This window comes from Hippoglossus hippoglossus, chromosome 3 (assembly GCF_009819705.1).
Source record: "Hippoglossus hippoglossus isolate fHipHip1 chromosome 3, fHipHip1.pri, whole genome shotgun sequence".
NCBI lineage: Eukaryota > Metazoa > Chordata > Actinopteri > Pleuronectiformes > Pleuronectidae > Hippoglossus > Hippoglossus hippoglossus.
In genome coordinates, this window is record NC_047153.1 from 3867882 (window position 1) to 3887248 (window position 19367).

Below are 19367 nucleotides of genomic sequence, written 5' to 3' on the forward strand. Positions count from 1 at the left end.
GCTCCCCCTGCAGGTGGAGTGTGTAATTCAATGTCATTAATACAAGTTTTTGACTTGTGGTGGAGCAAGTTTGTCTAAGATTAGATTAAATTGGATTATTTCTCCCTTTCATCCAGGTTTGACCTTTCTTTATATACTTGAGACTTTTAGTGCTGTGTTTATCCACACAAGTGACCCCTAGTGGTGGGGCACAGAATGAATGTTCCCTCTCAGTATAGCTAAAGAATAATAACACGCCTGTATAACGCTGATGTAAATTCGTCCAACACTAGGAACACACACACCTGCTTATTCATGCAATCATCCAATAAGCCAGTTATGTGGCGTAAAATCATGCAGCTACAGGTCAGGAGCTTCACATCAGACTTGTGAATGAGGTAAAATGTGATCTCGGTGACTTTGATGGTGGCGGAGACGGGGGTGTAATGGTGCGGAGAATGTTTTCCTGGCACATTTTTGGGCTCTTCACTACCAACAAATCACTGTTTGAATGCCGCAGCCCGAGTATTGTTGCATCCCTTTATGGCCACAATTTACGATCTTCTAATGGCTACTTCCAGCTTCGTAATGCGTCATAATTCAAAGGCAAAAGTCGCCTGGAAACTGGTTTTCATGAACACGACGAAGAGTTCGGTGAACTTCAGAGGTCTCTCCCGGTCACCGTCTGAATCCAATAGAGCACCGCGGGGATTTGGAGATTTGCAGCATGAACGTGCAGCGAGGAAAAGTGCAGAAATGTCAACGTGGAGCCGAATCTCAAGGGAAAGTTTCGACATCTCACGGAATTCATGCAACGAAGAAATTAGACTATTTGGAGATTTAAGGGAGACCCAGTATTTCCATATAGTGTTCCAAGTGAAGTTCTCTGTGTGTGTATGCAACTTCTCAGGGTTTCGTCAAACCATGGACGATAAATAAAGATGGACAATACATCTCTATTTCCTTCAACTGTCCAGAATTGAACTTTACTTACAAACAAATATGAACACCTGTGTTTCTGATCATGTTTGATTTCAATTGGTTATTTCATGCTTTGATAAAAATGTGCAAAACATTTTGGCTTAATTTCTGGATAGTTGGAGAAAGAGTAGACGTTGTCGTCCATCTTTTTAAAGGTACAGTCTGTGGTCTGTTGTAAGAAAATATAAATATTCATTTCATACTTAGTATTAATACTTAAAGTCACGTTTAAATGTAGAAATGAACTTGTTTGTGCTGAGTTAAGCAGCTTTCCTCCTAAATCACAGATTTGTGTTGTGCAGTCCTTCAACAAAATAAACTACACAATCAGAACTATGAGGGACGTACGCTATAAAAATATTTCTGTGACAATATGAACCTGTGTGTCTTCACCCTCACGATAGTTTAGATCTTCTAAATAAGAAGCAGAATCATCAGAAAGAGAGACGGCCGAGACATTCTCCTCTCGTCTCCTCTCGTCGCCTCGCCATTTTTTCTTCCTGTCAATGCCGCGAGCGCAATGCATGATGGTATCTATTGCACGGTTGCTCACTAATTTTCACAATGCACGTTACATATTCACACAGCACCTCAAAATGGCATATTGACTATATAGTGGAATATACAGTGAACGATTTAGACACAGTAGCCTGATGACAGTGCATCTCTTGTATCCAGGCAACAGAGAATGTCATAAAAGTATGTTTCACTGTTGCGTCACCTCGTCTATGTTTCTCCTCTAAAGATATTTATTTGCGCAACTTCTAAAAAAAAGAAAAAAGAAAAAGCAGGCAGCATTATTGCCTGCGTCCCCTCAAGACACTTTTACCCACCCTGACTTTTTTTTTATCTCCGTCTCTCGGATCCTTTTACGGCCCCGCGGAGCCGCTGTCCTCTGGATGACAAGCGCCTGAAAGACAGATTTCACATGAGACACTTTCAATAAACCAAAATGAATTTTAAGGAGGACGGGTTACAGCTCTCAGCTCCGTACGAGGGGAAGTCGGGTCGTAAAACTGTAACAAAATGGCCTCTTTCAGATGCACAATGTGACCATTTCACGCCTTGTGATAATAATTTGTCGGATTTCTCTCGGCATCCTGGGCCCACACACACACACAGACACACACACACACACACACATTAATAAAACCACATTCATTAACCCATGTGAATGACGAAACAGAGCAAGAGTTTTCCCTCACAGAACTATTCCACGGTTTTTAATCATAGTCATGGGAACCACTTTGTCGCTTGTAATGTCTTTTCGGGAAACGTCAAACTGCGGGAATTCAAAGACGTGCATCTGTGCTGCTGCTGCTGCTGCTGCCGTTGTCATGACATTCGGTACACGAAGATAAACGTAACCAAGCGAACGTCTCTTTCTCTTTCTCTTTTGCAGCCTTCTGTGAAGAGGGATGCAGGAGCGGAGGAATCTGTGTGTCCCCCAACACGTGCGTCTGTCCCTCGGGATTCACAGGACGCCGCTGTGAGACGGGTAAGACCTGCGGACCTCACTTGACCTCGTACCTTGTCCTGCATGTTCGGCTGTCGCTCGTAATTACAGCTGGAGCCTCGTATATATACAGCACACACACACGCACACACACATGCACACACACGCACACACACATGCACACACACACACACACACACACACACACACACACACACAGACACACACACACACACCGAGTATCCGAAATGACATCACAGGAATTCTCATCAGGTTGATATGAGGCCTTGGTAGCTGCCCTTTGTTATTCTCTCCTTCTTTTCTCTCCCTCTCTCCAACTTACACTATCTCTTACGCACACACACACACACACACACACACACACACACACACACACACACACACACACACACACACACACACACACACACACACACTCCATCTCTAAAGCCCTGTGTTTAAATTGGACACTGCAGCAATTGAGGATCCCAGGAGAGCTGTAGAAAACGACAGCTAATTCTTCTCTACTCGCCTCCTCCTCCCTCCTCCCTCCTTCCCCTCGTCTCTTCCTCTATTTTCCCTCCATATCCCCCTTTCTCTCTCCCTCTCTTCTCTCCTCTTTCAGTTTCTTCCCCACCTTCCTCCACTCTTTTGTGCTTTTCCTCCTCTCTCCTCCTCCATTCATCTTCTTCTCCTCTCCTTTCCCTTTTCTACTCTCGGCACTTACCCCTGCTTCTACCTTTTTCCTCCGCTCCTCGTCTCTTTTTCTGCTCGTTCATCACATCTTTTCATCCCTTGTTTCTCTCCTCTCTCCACTGTTATTAAACCTCCTGTCTCTGTGGCCTCGTTTTTTTTGCAGAAGTGATCAACCAGCTCTCGCAGGTCGGCCGTTCGCAGCGTGTTGCCACAGCTCCCACTTAGATATGAGAGAACTTACATGTGCACATTACCGGTGACATGAGCTCCACATGTAGACACGACAGTGGCGACACCCGGCTGCTGCTCTCCGCCCTGAAAGCCTCTGTTAGCGTGTAAAGTGCAGGAAGATTGCACACGTGTGTTTTGGCTGCAGTTCCACTGTGATACGTTTCCTTTCTTCATCACGAGTCGGTGTTGTCTGAGGATAACACGCTAGTGAATGTAGTATGGGAGGAGAAGATAGAGAGTGTGTTTAGTGTGTGTGTGTGTGTGTGTGTGTGTGTGTGTGTGTGTGTGTGTGTGTGCGTGTGTGTCTATGATAACTTCTTCAACGATTTAACAAAACGTTTCCCTACCAATTCAGGACGTCACTTTTTATTCTAAATTCAAAATCCATTTGAACGTCGGGGACAAAACTTCATATTCGAACTGTAACGACCTTTTCAAATGAAAAAAAAACAACCAGTTTAGAAGTGCAGCAGATCATCTGAAGTAGTTTGCCTCGTGATTCAGCAGGGGGCGCTCACGATCACCTCGACCTATTGCCAGTCCAGTAAGCTGCTAACGGTGTTCTGCTGCAAAAATGGAGGATGCAAGCAAGCAAAGCCGTCCTGAGCGAAGCACTTTGTCTTCTACACCATAGACAGAAAATAACCTCTTAGCTATGATAGATTCAAACTATAATTTAACTTTGCAAAATAGGCAAAGTTAAATTATGCAAATGTAATCTTGACCCAGCTTAAAACTTCATATCGCACATCTTAAATAGGTAGAAACGTATATACTGCTTGATAAAGAGTAATATTGATAATTATTTGTTCTTATGGCATACAATGCAGCTCAGTTTTAATGTTTTACATGAAAATGGTAGAACAAAACACATTAAAATGATAAATTATGTTAAAAAAATATTGTATGATTAATGAAACACTTTAAAATGATGCTTCATATTGTCACACTTTTTTTTTTCTTCTAGCTGTCAAGATGAAGTTGTTTTGAAATGTAAATTTTTACACATACAGCCCAACTTGTTTGCCTCTGTCGCAGCATTCAGAGGAATGCAAAGCTATTTCCATCTGATGATCAGTTATCATAAGTTAAAAGTCATCAGTTAATTAATAAGAAGAAGCATACTTTCATTCCTCAAATGTTAGACAACAGGAAGACTCATCTGCGCCCCTCCGTTGTTAAATCGTACACTTTCTGAACTTGTCGTGTTAATAAGAATTTTTTTGCTTAATTCTGAAATACTCTCAGGTTTGAGAGTTAATCAGTTGCAATCGCTGTGTAACACGTTTCATTAAAGCTGGCAATCAACCAGGGGCTAATTAACCTCCCGTCACATGTCTATCAATTAATTAACGTGACGTGCGAAACCCTCAGTGCTGCTTTCTGCAGATAGAATTTATATCCAACGGTAATATTTTCGCCACCGCGGCTCGGCACCGATTTCCACAGTCGTGCTCGTGATTTAGATTCCGATGACTAACAAAATGCGAGATGGGTCTGAAAAAATGACTTCATCCGCAAAGTGATTATGTCGCTTCTCTTTGAAGCTCTTCGGAGAGGAGGGCGAGAGGAGGGCGAGAGGAGGAAGTGATTATGTAAAAGGAGAAAACGTGTTGGAAGTGAGGAAGGGGGAGGAGGTGAAGAAAGCAGCAGCTCATCTCCTCATAGGAAACCAAAATATGGAGGAACACCTCGTCCCACTAACGAGGCTCCTCCCCCCTGTGTTCCTCTGGCTGCTGCCTCAGGGTGTTACAGATGTGATACAGTGTGAGATCACCTGTCTGAATCCATGTCAACATCTGAGGATCTCATTCACAGAAACTACAGAAGATTGGTAATCATGAAAGATATTTAAGAACGAGTGCTCCTCTACCTTTTGGGATTATCTCTGAATAAAGCTGAGTAATATATTCAATAGAACAAACATTACAAACACCCTCAAGAGTTGCCATAGTTTTTTATTTGACTCCAGTCATGCAACATCTAAAGCTGCCCTACATTTTGAAATTAATACCCTCGTAATAGAAACCATGTACAGTGTGTTATGATGATGTTATGGAGGTGAAATAGTGTCGACATGCTGGAGATCCTCTTCAAGACTCGAGGGCCCCGTGTTTTAAATTAAGTTGTGTTTCCTGTCTCTACCTGAGCGGATCTGTCTCCCTCGCTGTCTGTCTCTCGCGTAAATGTGTCTCTGTCTCCTGTCTTCACTTCCATCCGCCTCCCTGCGGCTCTGCCCTCCAATATCAACACATCACTCCCTCTCCTCAGCTCAGTGGGAGGTTAACAGCATCTAACAGCATCTAAAATAAAAAGAAACACAGCTGATCCACTCGTCTTCTCTCACGTTGATCCAGTCTTTCTCTGGTGGGTTCATGTGATTTGATTTCTGAAAAGGATTTAGTCCGATAGACGATTCTTTTCCACAGTAGCCGATGTATAGTAATGTAGGTGTCTATGAGTGTCGTCTGAAGCTCGTCACTATTTGTGTCTACAGTTGTTACGGCTGCAGATCCAGGTTTTTCTTCCCACTGTCTTTGAACATTGCAAAAAGGTGTTTTTTCCACATGTTTGTTGATTTCTCAGAGAATAATTCACGGATCTTGTTGTAAAAAATCAAGCATGTTTATGTCACTGATATATGAACGTGTGTAGTTTGATCCAAATAAACATCTAGTGATTATAAATGTAGTTGCATAAAGGGGACGTTGGTAGAAGTCTGCATTCGACTGTGTCATTTTAGTTTTCTTGAGTAAATCATGAAAACACCAAATCTCCCAATTTTAAAGAAACTTTATTTTTCATGGCCCCCCCCCGCCTTCCACCACGTTGCGAGAAAATCAGTTCTGTACTTTTTGCGTAATCCTGCGAAGAGACAGGCAAATGAAAATGAACAATGTCCAAATCAAACCTGACAAGAAGTAAAATGAAAGTGAGAGCTGGTGTCTGATTTCTCCTCATTAGTGCTCGGCTGTGCTCTGTGGTCACTGTATCGCCTCCTTTAGTCGACGCCGCCTGTTCATTTTTTTTACGCTTCACACACACTGTCAGCAACAAACAAACCCCCGGTCACTGCTCCCGTCCGATGACGCATTACTGTAAACGCACCGTGAGACGTGTGCCGTGACGTTGTTTCAGGCAGAGCCGAGATAAGTGTAATTAAAGCTCAGCGGACCAGAGGATTCTCCGGAGAGCTTAGAGAGGAATATTCCAACTGCGTGTGGATTAATCCTCCTTTTTCCTTACTAAGCTAAAAAAAAGTCGCAGATCTTTCAGAAGTCCGAGCCCGTCGCAGAGTCTCCACGTGTCCCGATGGTGAAGAATCCTCGGGAAGTGAAGCCGGAGCAGAAGCTGTACTTTTTTTTTCGTTTTGCACCGTAATGGAGGGAGACAGAGAGAATTGTGAAAATGATGTCTGGCTGCTTTCCTTCCTGTGGCTGTAACAAAGATTGATGGAGTGTGTGTGTGTATGTGAGTGTACGTGTGTGTGTGTGTGTGTGTGTGTGTGTGCGTGAGTGTGTGTGCTCGTATTGTACCTCATACCGCAGGAAGGTCACATATCCACTTCACTGCCACAGACGGAGAGGATGAATGGCTGTTCACACACACAAACACCCACTTGCACACACACACACACACACACACACGCACACACACACACACACACACACACCAGTTAACAAACGGCTTTATACGACCATTGAGCAACAGGAATTATTGACTGTGTGTGTGTGAATGAAATGAGCTTTTATTGCGTCTAAATAAAAAGGTCTCACTAGGTGGGTGAGCGATGGTGTTTTAAATAACATGAGCTCTCCACTAACAGCAGCGTCCCGGTGGGTTCAGGTATTTCTGTGCAGCTGTGAATTATCGCAGGTCTCACGTCCACTAATTGCCGTTTAATTTGAACTGAACTTTCTTGCTTCGGACGAGGAGACGCTTAATTGTTGTAGTCGTGACCTCAAGTGTCACCGCCAGGTTTGATGGATATATTCCAACCCTAATGACTTCTGTAAGAGTTTTACAGCACGTACATGCTCCCCAGTGGATGAACCGTTTCCAGTTTGGATAATGAATGAACCAATTAAGACGAGTTTAGACTTTATTCATCCTGTGATGAAAAAAAGACCATGTTACAACAGCATAAGAGACAAAAAAGAGAAGAAGAATTGACCTAAAAACTAAACTTCTAGCCGAGGTGAGCTGGTGACGTAGCTGTAGGACACTTTCACACCAACCTTTGGTCCGGACATATTAAAGTAACAGGTGTGAAAAGGGCCTTCACACTAATTTAGTTCCACTAGACGAGGTGGTCTCAGTCTGGATCAAACTGAACCATGGTTCACTTTATTCTTTTTGGACAGTTGGGACTTTCAAACCCTTCACAGGAAGTTAAGACGACATTCAACCAGAAGCTGTACTGGTTTCCGAGATGAAATGACGATGATTTGGCGCATTGGAACCAGTGTGGAGTACTGCGCCTGAAGCTGATGATGCTGGTAGTAATACCGTAACGTTTGTACCCTCCTGTGTACAAAAACTCACAGCTTGTACTCCTGGAGTTGGCAAGAACACCTGCTTGATCTCCCCAGGAATTATCACAGGTAAACGGCTTAACTCTACGCCCACAAGAACATAATGATAGTGACAGTGGGAATGAAATACCACAGATTAAAGCCCAACTGACATCTCGCCAACGTCAGACACGCGTCATCTGCAAGGACGACAACATTAACTTAGTTCGGATCTTGCTCCTGTTTCTTGGAATTGATAAAGCAAATAAAAACGAGCAGAATCTGTAGAAATCAGACTTTAAGACTCTTGTAATGCACAAAGAAGAATTAACTGTTATGCACAGAGAACATCAGAATAACGATGCATCTGTAGGCGCAGTTTTATTGTTCCCTTTCGTGTTTCGCTCATTCCAACACCGTCATTTTATAAAAGCTCTGTGCCACATAAAGTTGCTAATATGGAAGCTAATGAGTTCACTGATGAAAAACAAAACTGTGTGTGTGTGTGTGTGTGTGTGTGTGTGTGTGTGTGTGTGTGTGTGTGTGTGTGTGTGTGTGTGGGCGCCAAATGGAACAATGAGGTACAGACAAGGTCGCTGAGCTTCAATGAGCGTTGAATGAAAGAAGGATGATGAAATAGAGGTGGAATACAGGTGGAAAGGTTTTTCTACTTTTAAACAAATTGTCTCCGCTGTAATACTGATGTAAAACATCTGCAGCGATCGTCTCAATGATGCAGTTCAGTCACACTCAGCTCCACCTAGGACTCGTAGCTGTTGGGGGACAAACGGTAAAAGGACAAGTTAAGATAAACTTCAGTGAAGCTGGTCGTTATCGTCCCTGCCGATGTCCCTTCAGTCCTCGGTTAAACTTCCTGCTGGTTTCAGGGACATTACGGCTTCAAATGTCACGCCAGCATTAAGGTTTCATGAAGAGCTCATTTAAGTTGAATGGAAATCGCTGTGGTGGCTGAATTCTTTACAAAATAAAAAAGGGGGGAAATTAAGTGGTGCTTTGCTGTAGAGTTCAACATTAAGGCACCGGAATCAGGCCGTTTATCAGCCGCAGTCTTTAAGAAGGAGAGAGAGTGAAACTTTAGAGTGTGTGCGGTGGACGATGCTTTCATATTAACTGGTCAGTCACAGCATCACTTTGCAATGGATCTAACCAGGCACCGGAATCACGCCGTTTATCAGCCGCAGTCTTTAAGAAGGAGAGAGACTGGAGGATGCTTTCACATGAACTTTGCTGCACCGTCCAAGTTTGAAACTTTGCTCCACTATAAATGAGAAACAGTAGAGAAGTCACAGCATCATCAAGTTCCCTGTACGACATATTTTGCAAAGACATTACTAAATGTCCTGATCAACTGTCAACTACACACTTCTGTTACTGTGTTAGAAGTTCGGTGATCGTATCCTGCACGGTGGTGACGCTCGTCCACAGACAGACAGACAGACGCCTTCCACACTTGGTCAGATCCACAAGGTGATAAACATTAGCAGCCCCGCATGTCACGGCTGGTGATCGCCCTCACGCTCGCCCTTCAAGCGGAAAGTAGGGGCTTTAATTTCATAGTCAGCAGTCAAACACAGAGAGAGAGGAAACAGGAAACAGGCAGAGAACCACGTGGTGTTGATCTTATTTTCACAGACAAAAGAATCTGAGAAAATGAGAATAAAACTCAAAAAATACCTTATAGCTCTGAAGAAGGCAGCGCTGTGGCCTGTTGTTTTACGTGTCGCATGTTTAAAATCATTCCTTTTCAACATAAACATATTCATATGTTTGTGTTTGCTGAAGCATCACAGAGGTTCAGAACATTTTAAACATTGAAGTACAATGGACATCGACAAACGAAACGTTTCTTCTTCCTGATTAAATCAAAGCGCCGTGATCCTAATTTTCACTAAACATTGCACATTACCTGCAGCTGTGAAAGCTGATAAACGAATCCTTGCAGCCGCAGCGAGACGAGCGGCAGACGGACGACGTGCTGTAGGTTCGTTACCGCGGCCGCACGCTCGATAAGGTGATGAGTGGTCGCACGGTGCCGTGCATCAGAGCCGCTGGCGGTTACAGTAACTGATAACTGCTGCGTCCTGTCGCCGGGCGAAATGAAGACTCTGAGCTGTGTCCCGCTGTTTGTGAAACAAATTTCCAGAGCTTTGCATGAACTGTTAAATGAATCCATTAGAACATATAGTCGTCGTTTTCAATTTCTGCTCATTGCTCCTCATAATTGCATCATAAGAGCCACAAAGTGAATTCCATATACTGTTTGAATTGATCAGATACGAGTCTCATTTATTTCTCTTTGCAGTTTCCAAAGGGACCAAGAGCCGTCTGTTATTTAATTGTTATACTTTAATATTATAATGTGTCTGGGTTTGTGCCTCAGTACTTGACGAAGTACGACATGAAGGACAAAGTACAAAAACATTCTCAAAATCTCATCTATTAGTTTTTTTAAGAGACACAATGATTCCTCACTGGGACCAAACTGGTTTGGTCGTGTGTTGTGAATGGGATCGGCAGTGTCAGTGGTTGGGATCACGTCCTTGTCACTGGTGCAGGATGAAAACATTCATGTATCGAAATTTGTCTTACTTTTTACAGCCAAACAAAACCAAATCACTTTTAAACCCAATCTCACTTTGTGTGATCAGTCATTGAAGCAGTGGAAAATTATTAACCAACAAATAATCTGAGGTCAGGGCTGCACTTTTTCAATATTGGGTGCATTGTCATATTATTTATTTGTTTAGCACTTTTCTTAACTAAAGCACAAAGTTTTTCACAAAAGGTTAAAACACCAATAATATTATGTAATAAATTATCAAATTCACACGTGACAATGACACGTAGGTATTTGCACAGCTCTGCTTCCTCTGCAGAGAAATGTTCCATCTCTCCACCCCCGGCTTTCAAAGGGAAGATGACACTCAGATTGGTTTTTATCACCTGCTGCACCCATCACACGGCCGTGATCCCTTTAGGAGACTGTAATACAACACTTTCCTACCATGCATCTGCCTCTACAACCTTTTCTTTCTCCCTCCGTTCAACCAGCAGAAGTGGATTTGGCCCCGCCCCCGCGTGCACTCGCTCCATGCACTATAGATGATGCACTGAGATGGTTAAAAGAACGAGCCCTTGGCCTTGTGCACCCACACAGCGGTGCTCTTTTGTTGAAGGGGTTAGCGGCTCTCAGCCACCAGTCACCTTTAATCTGTAGAGACTGACGGAGGACGGCCCTCCCAGCAGCTGCCGCGTCTTATTACCCACAGTGCACCAGTCCGACGGCACGGCCACAACACACACTGCTAAACGGCTCGACCCGAGTCTCCCTCTTATCTGGACACAGATAAATGTGTGTGTGTGTGTGTGTGTGTCAGTGTGTGTGTGTGTGTGTGCTCGTAACAGGTGAGGTCAGGTTGTACCTGAGCTGGAGCAGCACACACACGTGTGTAAGATCAGAAGCCCGGTTTGTGTTGTTGTTGTTGCTTTGATGGCAAAATGGAATTGCTCTCACAGCATCTGCTCTATAAATAGAAATATTTTATACGGTGGAGAACTGCAGTGAGTTTAAAGCTTTAATTTCCGCCCGTGGAAACCCACTAATGGAACATAAAGTAGAAAACGCCTGCTGATCAAGCTGTAAACGTCTGCTGCACTTTCTCCTGATTATTTGCTTCGAGATGTGAGATCTCTTCTCCCTCGGCAGCACAGACGTGCACACGTGTCGGTTAATTAGCAGGGCCGCACCTCCTCCCCCTGTTTGCTGCGGTTTGCATGTGGTGCACAGGTGACTGGAGGTAAGACTGAAGGTCACGCTTCAACCTTCAGAGGAGGAGGTGTGTGTGTTGTGTCTGTGTGTGTGTTGTGTGTGTTGTGTGTGGTTCAGGTCTCGCACCCAGGTGTGAGGGAGCTGCAGATGAGAGAGAGAGAGAGAGATGCAGAGCTCGCACCATACATAATGGATGAGAGAGATTGGAGCGAGCAAAGACCCAGCACCTCTGGGCCCATGCACGTGTGCATGTGCACCACACGCCTGAGACAAAGCGAGCTTAGCAAAAAAAAAAATGGTAGAATGAGCGGGAGTCAGAAACGGGGACGTGCACACGGGAAACGACTGCGCTGCCAAATGGTGTGATTTATAAAAACGCTTTGATCCCCCCCCCGCTGTGGCCGACGTGCTCGCCGACCCCCCCTCTGCTGTTGTGGCGGCGGGTTTGCTCCGATTGGCTCGAAGTCCGCCGCGGCGACTAGCTCAGATCAAAGGAGGAAAGAAAAATACCGAATCACACAACCGAGCTGAAAGTTTCAGGTTGATTTTCCGTTCCTAGGAAAAGAGAAAATGAATAATGCCGACTGATACTGATGCTGCTGTTTTGTGTACTCAGATATCGATGAGTGTGCAGAGCGCCTGATTGAGTGCCACAACCACTCCCGCTGTGTCAACCTGCCCGGCTGGTACCACTGTGAATGCAGAAGTGGTTTCCATGACAATGGCTCCTACCTGCTTGATGGAAGCTCCTGCATTGGTGAGCATACACCGAACTGAACACATCCTTCACGCTGCCTCAAGCCTCCGAGCTGCTCTGCACTCGTCTCCTCCTCCCTCTCTTTCTCCCTCTCCGTCCAATTACTCAGGAATTGAGAAAGCTGTCATTCCCTCACTCCTTCTTCACTTCTCTTTTCAGGGTCTCCTCTGTGATCACTCCATCACCTCCATTTTCCCCATTTATACTGTTAGAGAGTCTAGTATGTGGACTGCGACGGGTGCATTCGTGTGTTCGAGCGTCTTCTCCGTAACACACAAAAACAGACGCACAGTGAAGGAGATGAACAGAGACACAACCAGCTTGTGTGTTTCTTATGTCAGAAGTGTTGATGATGTATAGAACAGGAGTTTACAGTTAAAGGCCTGAGTGTAAAATCAAGTATTAACTTATCGCTGCTCCCGTTTGAATGGATAAGAAAGAGAGACTTAGTATAAAAATACACTGGATTCAGGCTCTAGTATCTGGTTCTGGTGACATGATGTAGAACCAGAGTTTCTACATTAACGAGCAGCTGAATCAATCATGTTTTTATGTAATTACAGCATCAAATAACCAATTAAAAACTAACTGCCCATCAGGTGCACTTCAACACTTTTCTATATCGTGGAAAAGTTCTTTCTTATGTTCTTTCATATATTCTAGATTCATTACACGTGAAGTAAAATTGTTCAAGCCTTTATTTGTTTTAAATTGCAAAAATCCACCACCAAAATATCAAAAATCTAAAAAAGGTTTTTACAATACAGAAATGTCCAACTTAAAAAACTCTTAAAAACAATTTGGTTTACGTTTAATGAGATTTATTAAATGTTCACTTTTTAAATAACTGACGAGAAATACTGATGAACATTTTTAGATGCACCTGTGGACTGCATATATCATTTCCAACAGATATTAAATTTCCATAATTTTTTACCTATTGGGGGCAATTTCTTTTATGTGCTACTGCGTGAATCTGTTAATGTGCTATTACACATTAACAGATTCACGGAACCAAGTTTTAAACAGACCATGTTTTCCACTGCTCTGATTTTTCTTCCTCTTCTGAAAGAAAGAACTCAGTTTCAGCGGCGTTTATTCCGTCGTAGCTGCAGCGACTGTCACTCCCACAGCCAGACATTTGTTCTGCTGCTGTCAGATAAAAGTTTCAGGAGGCTGTGAAAAGCTGGAATCGACTTCAACCGCGTCTGGCACTTGCCAAATGGACCCGTTTTAAATAGTCTGATGAGCCTTGTTTGATCTGATTTGAGCTCTTTGAAAAGAGCTGCCGTTGTTCCACTTGTCATCCTGACGGCTGCGACCGCTTTGGCTCCTGATTGAATTCACTGAAGTCAGAGACAATGTCCTGATGAAGGTTTCACACATGAAGCTTATATTTATTGAACTTGATTTAAATGAAGAGAGTTAGAAAATGAGGATCCTGTTGTGTCCTGATGCTTTTTCACATCTTTAACTTGGTCAGGAACAGAAAGAGCAAGTAGCCGCTGATTCGGTGATTTCAAAAGACTTTTTTACCAACAATCAACTGTTTAGTCTGTAACATGAAGATATGACCCTTTTCTATATTGTTAATATAACCATGCTGGTGGTTTTAAGAGGCTGTAGTGCAGCGGTGCTTTGAGCTAAATGCCGGCGTCAACATGCCAACATTCTTCCAGTAACAAACACATTCTATAAATATAGACCGATGACTTCCTCTTCTTGCCACTCAACAAAAATGAAGCTAAAATATCGTGCACGTCGTTAAAAGCCAGAGTCTGTGATCGTAGATTTTAGCCATAGTATCAAGATACTGCCGATACACACGCTGGACCAATCATGAGTCAGCCTCACCCACCAATCAGGATGTTTTTTATAGCATCAATTGAAATCAAACTCGGCACTTCAACAAACATCCGTGTGATAAGAACCAAAATGACAGAAACCAATATTATTTAACGGTTCATAACTTTCTGCCGACATGAGAGCAGGAGCTCAGAATAAATAAATATCCCTCGACCGATCAATGCTATAATTTGCACCTGTAACGGAGGAGGCAAACAGCCGAGTGAGACGCTTTTGCTTTGGTTTAACCTTTAAATGGAAAAATGCAACATCTGCAGTGTGGTTTGATCCATTTGCTCATTTCAACACGGGAAAGTGGCGTCTTCCTTCACACCTTCTATGTTTACAGCATCTCTTCTACTTGGGTTTTTTATTTTTTACGTTTTGCGTCCGTCGCGTGTTAGAAACGTCATCAGCACCCCCCCCCCCGCCCGCTGGCTCTATGTAAAACCTCCAGACGTTTTCCTGACGTGTTCTTACATGAGCTCACCAGGGAATTCTCTGGAGGTTTTACTAGGGGGGGGGGGGCTGGCAGTGAAAAACTCCGAAGCCTCTGACTCTGTGGTTTTCTTTCCCACATCCAGCCCCTCTGGATAATTTCAGGAGAATATCCGTAGTTCACTTCATGTCTGAAAGCAGCTTTATAGCAAGAACAGCGAATACTGGAGTGGGAATGAAAGATCAAAAAAGTCTCTGCTGGGTGTAAAACCTAAATCTGCGCTCCTGGCTATGAGAAGGTTTGTAGCTCACTGCTGTGTGTTGATGGTGGGAGCTGTCGTCAGCTTTCATTGACAGCAGGTGTAATTGACGACAATCGTCTCCAGAGTCACTTCCCCTGCAGCCTGATCCACTTCTCTGCTGTGGTCAGCCATTTCTTTCTTTTAAATTCATAGTTTGTCCACCACCGAGGGAAACACATTAGATTCCTGTGTGTTCCTGTGCGATGTTAAAGTCGCATGTTTCATTGCACTTTGACACATTTGGCTTTGGGTGATAGAACCAGCTTGTGTAAGTGTAAAAGCCTTTTTAACAATGTCTCTGCATTCATTCATCATTCCCATGTGTTAATTGACAATGTGCATACAACACATGGATGGATTTCATTATATTAATGTTTAATCTATTCCCATTTATTCCAAATATCACTTTTACAGTGTGTATCATAGTGTGTGTCCCTGTGTGTGTGTGTTGTAGTTCAGCTCTTTAACCAGACAAGTGCATGTAGCGGTGACAGTGTGTCAGCCACCTTCCCTCCTCCCTCCATGCAGCATTAGGCTGGAAGCCAACATGGGAAATAAGTACGAATGACAGTTTAACAGGAGTTTTTCTTCCCGGGCCTCCACGATATCTGTCACCAGTCAAATGAAATTCGGAAAAGCTGCATTTTATTGTAAAACTCCAGGCACAGAGTTGCAGCTTTTAAACCCACAGCTGCACGTTGGTCGAGCAGAGAGAACGAGGGATGAGCATTAGTGAGACAGGAGCGGATGAAGGTCTGTGTATATGTACTGTAAACCAGTCATTGTGTGTATAATTGCATCTGTCACAGAAAGAGGTTTGGTGCTCGGGTCAGGTTCTGAAATGACTTGGCTGCAGCACAAAGCCTGGAAACCACAAATACGTTTTATTGAAGCTTGATGCATTATTGTGTGTTTTGTTCTCATCCCTTTCTTGTGTGTGTGTGTGTGTGTGTGTGTGTGTGTGTGTGTGTGTGTGTGTGTGTGTGTGTGTGTGTGTGTGTGTGTGTGCGTACAATATAACTCAACGACACATTCATGAATTTTCAACAAACTTATGAAGAGTTTGTTGAACCGGGATCTCGCTCTGCAAATTGTTGACTGACAATCCAAAGCTTTTATTTATATGTAGTGCATTAACTTTTCCTATTCAGATTAACCAATCATTCGTCATCAGATGGCATGAATGGTAAAGGTCTGTGGTTATAAAGAGCTTTTCTAGTCTCAAATCGCTTCACAGTACACTTTTAAACTCTCAATCATTATGAAATGCCCTTATTACAGTACAGAAAAGTTATTATTGCCGGATTAGGGAGCATACAATGCATGTGCAAGGTGTGCATCACCCCTCCAATGCTTTTTATTTGTGTTGCAAAGCCCTACTTCACTAGCAAGCACCACACCATCAACCAGATTTAACAGTTTATTGGTGATTCTGGAAAAAGAGAGGATGAAGGATACTTGAGTCTCAAGCCCCATTTTAAGTAGGAAAGCATTTATAGAAACTCATGTGAACACGGTGCTGTGTTCGAATGTTGTTGTGCGTCAACGCAACACATTCATTTTCTTACAATACCTTGTGTTACATCATAATATTTGAGGTTGCTCTGTTTTCTCATGTTGGATTTTAATATTTCCTGAGTTCTGTCTTGCTGCAGAGCTCCGTGCAGAGTTGCTGCAATGCAATACACGCGACTGTATTCTGTTGGGTTGTGCTCCATTGCAGATTGTTGTGTTGAAGAACCGGAGCAGCTGCAAACATCTGCCTCTTTCCTTTATTGCTGCATGCGCTGCGTCTGAAAACATGTTTATTATGCCTTGTGCTTCAGGCAGAGGCAGGTGGCTTTAATAAACAGATTGTGCATAAAGATGAGGATAATACACCATAAACTCCCACTGTCTCCCTGCACGACACAGTGAGTGCATCATTCTCCCTCTCTCCCCGAGATGTACATGACCTTTCCATATGTGCTGCCTGCAGACAAACCAAGGAAACATCATTTAAATTCTCAAATACTGAGCCCTCTGCCGCCTTCTAATTACCAACATCTGTCAGATGGATTTATTTGTTTGGTTCCGTCTGTGTGTATGTTTCCGTGCACACAAAAGAAACGCGTTGTCGTGTACATGCACTGCAGGATTAGTGCTTTCATATTTGTACCAGCGCGTGTAGGTGTGAGGGGAAAGTTTTTTCATATGGTTGCTGGGTTCTCTTGGGGCTTTTTGTGTTTGGTTGTAAGACGTTCGTTCACAGCCGACGTGTAAAGAGTTCGCTTCATCTGCGAGCAGCAGCAGCAGCAGCTCGTGGCTGCGGTGAATGTAGCATGAAGAGCATTAATCCCTCACCAGCGGAGGAACAGTGTGTCTGACTGGATGATGGGGATTTCATTTAGTGTATGCAAATAGCATTTCGCAGGCACAATAAATTCTTGGCCGAGCTGTTTACCTCTCGCTGAATCCTGCAAACTTGATACTGCAACCAATTAGAGTGTGTGTCACAGGGTATTGTTGTGCCTGCTGCGGCTGAGGCGCCGACCACAAACTCATCTCCTCTCAGAGCAGGACGGGTCGGCCTTGTGCCGCTCGTCCGTCTCCGCTGGAGGAAACACACGTTTATGTTTGACGGTGTTCAAAGTGTGACCTGGATCAGAGGCTTTAAACATGTTGTCAGTGAAGGAACCAAATTGGTAGAGGGATGAAAATTGGTATTTTAAAGAGTAAAAACTGGAAAAAAGATGCATTTACATTTACATTAATTCAACATCTACGTATACCTTTTTTTTGTTTTTTACTTTTTATCTATTGTTGACGTTTAAGGTTAAATTGTGAAAATATCGAGCAACATTCAGTCGTCATAAGATTTTGATAACGGTACCTGTGGCTCAGGATGAAGAGCGGGTCGTCCACTAGCCTGAAGGTTGGCGGTTTGATCCCCGTTTCACTCATTCTGCATGTTAAAGTGCCCTTGGGCAAGATACTGAACGCCCAAAATCGCAAATGTAAATGGGTGATTGGCAAAACTGTACTGGAAAGTGTTTTGAATGGTCACCAGCTAATATATCTGTATCGGAAAATGTTACTGCCTTCTATCAGTATCGGCACGTATTCATATTCTAATTCAAATTAGTAGAATAAACTTGTATTTGATAATGATTGTTCATGCTCCCACTCAGATGTGGAGATGAAGCTTCTCAGAGCCGTCGGCAGCCTCCATAGTTTCTCCATCTCAGCCGTGTAAAGTAGATTTGTCGACCAAGTTGCTCTCAGCGTGAGAGCACAGTCGGAGTTAAACAAACAAAAACATGAATTCCAGTTTATTTATTTGTATGATTTAGTTTTGGGGGTTTTTTTCTTCTCCGTGGCGTTGTTGGCCCAGCACGCTGCTCGTGTGGCGTGGGAGTGATCGATGTCTGCAGGCAGGAGAGCAGAGCTGCTGTCGAAAAAAAAGGGACTTTGGTCTTTTTTCTCTCTGTGAACAGTTCACATTTTAGTGCGGATGAAAAGAGTTAAATGTCAGGAATTGATGAACAGGCAGAGACGGAACCGTTTCCACCTGGTTTCCTGAGCTGCACTGATAGAGACGAGCGCAGAGAAAGCCGCTGACTGAGCAGATGCCTCCTTCCTCTGATTCTTGTGTTTGATTGATGGGACTGAAGCTGCGACGCCAGTTTTCATTTCCTTTTGTTTGGGTTATGGACCGACAGATATGTGTATATATATCTTAAAATATGTTTTGTGGACTGAGAGAGACAATTCAATAATATTATTCACTGTCAAAACCTGAAATATGCTGATGTGTGCAGTGTATCTCGGGGTGCAGTGTTTATTTTGCACTACACAACAATAAAGAGGGAAAACTACACATATTAAATTGAAGAGACGTCCGCTGACACTCAACTGAACTGACCACGACAACCTGAAACGTATACTTATTCATGCATTATTCTATTCGTGCACATTATTTTGTGCAGATATAATATTACACCTGAATTAGACAGTAGAAAAGGTGATGCACACAGTGGGAGGATGTTGTTTTAACCACTGAACCGACAATGAATGTGTTTTTTTTCCTCTTAACACCAGTGAAGAGCCATTTAAACCACTTCACTTTCAAATATAAAATATAATGTAAGATGGGATGTGATCCTCAATAGAAGATACTAAGAATACAAATGTGAGTAAAAATAGAAATACTATGTTCAATAATGTAGAAATAATACTATCTGAGCAATAGCAACGTTGTGTAATTGTTCACTTTGTAATATACAGTGTACAAATTGGATACTCTGGCTTGGCTAAATACTTTTTGCTAAGTATTTCTTACTGAGAAATGTGTATTTATATTGCCAGTATATACAGAACTAAATAACATTTTGATTTC

The 19367-nt window shown here is 43.2% G+C and overlaps 1 protein-coding gene across 1 annotated transcript in view; it reads left to right on the forward strand.

Moving 5' to 3' along the window:
• The window catches only part of LOC117758418 (protein kinase C-binding protein NELL1-like), a 208801-nt gene that overhangs the window by 181669 nt on the left and 7765 nt on the right, over nucleotides 1–19367 (forward strand). Inside the window, exons 15-16 of the mRNA XM_034580078.1 lie at nucleotides 2363–2458; nucleotides 12264–12404. Coding sequence (XP_034435969.1) covers nucleotides 2363–2458; nucleotides 12264–12404 — 237 coding nt within the window. The remainder of the gene's footprint in view (nucleotides 1–2362; nucleotides 2459–12263; nucleotides 12405–19367) is intronic.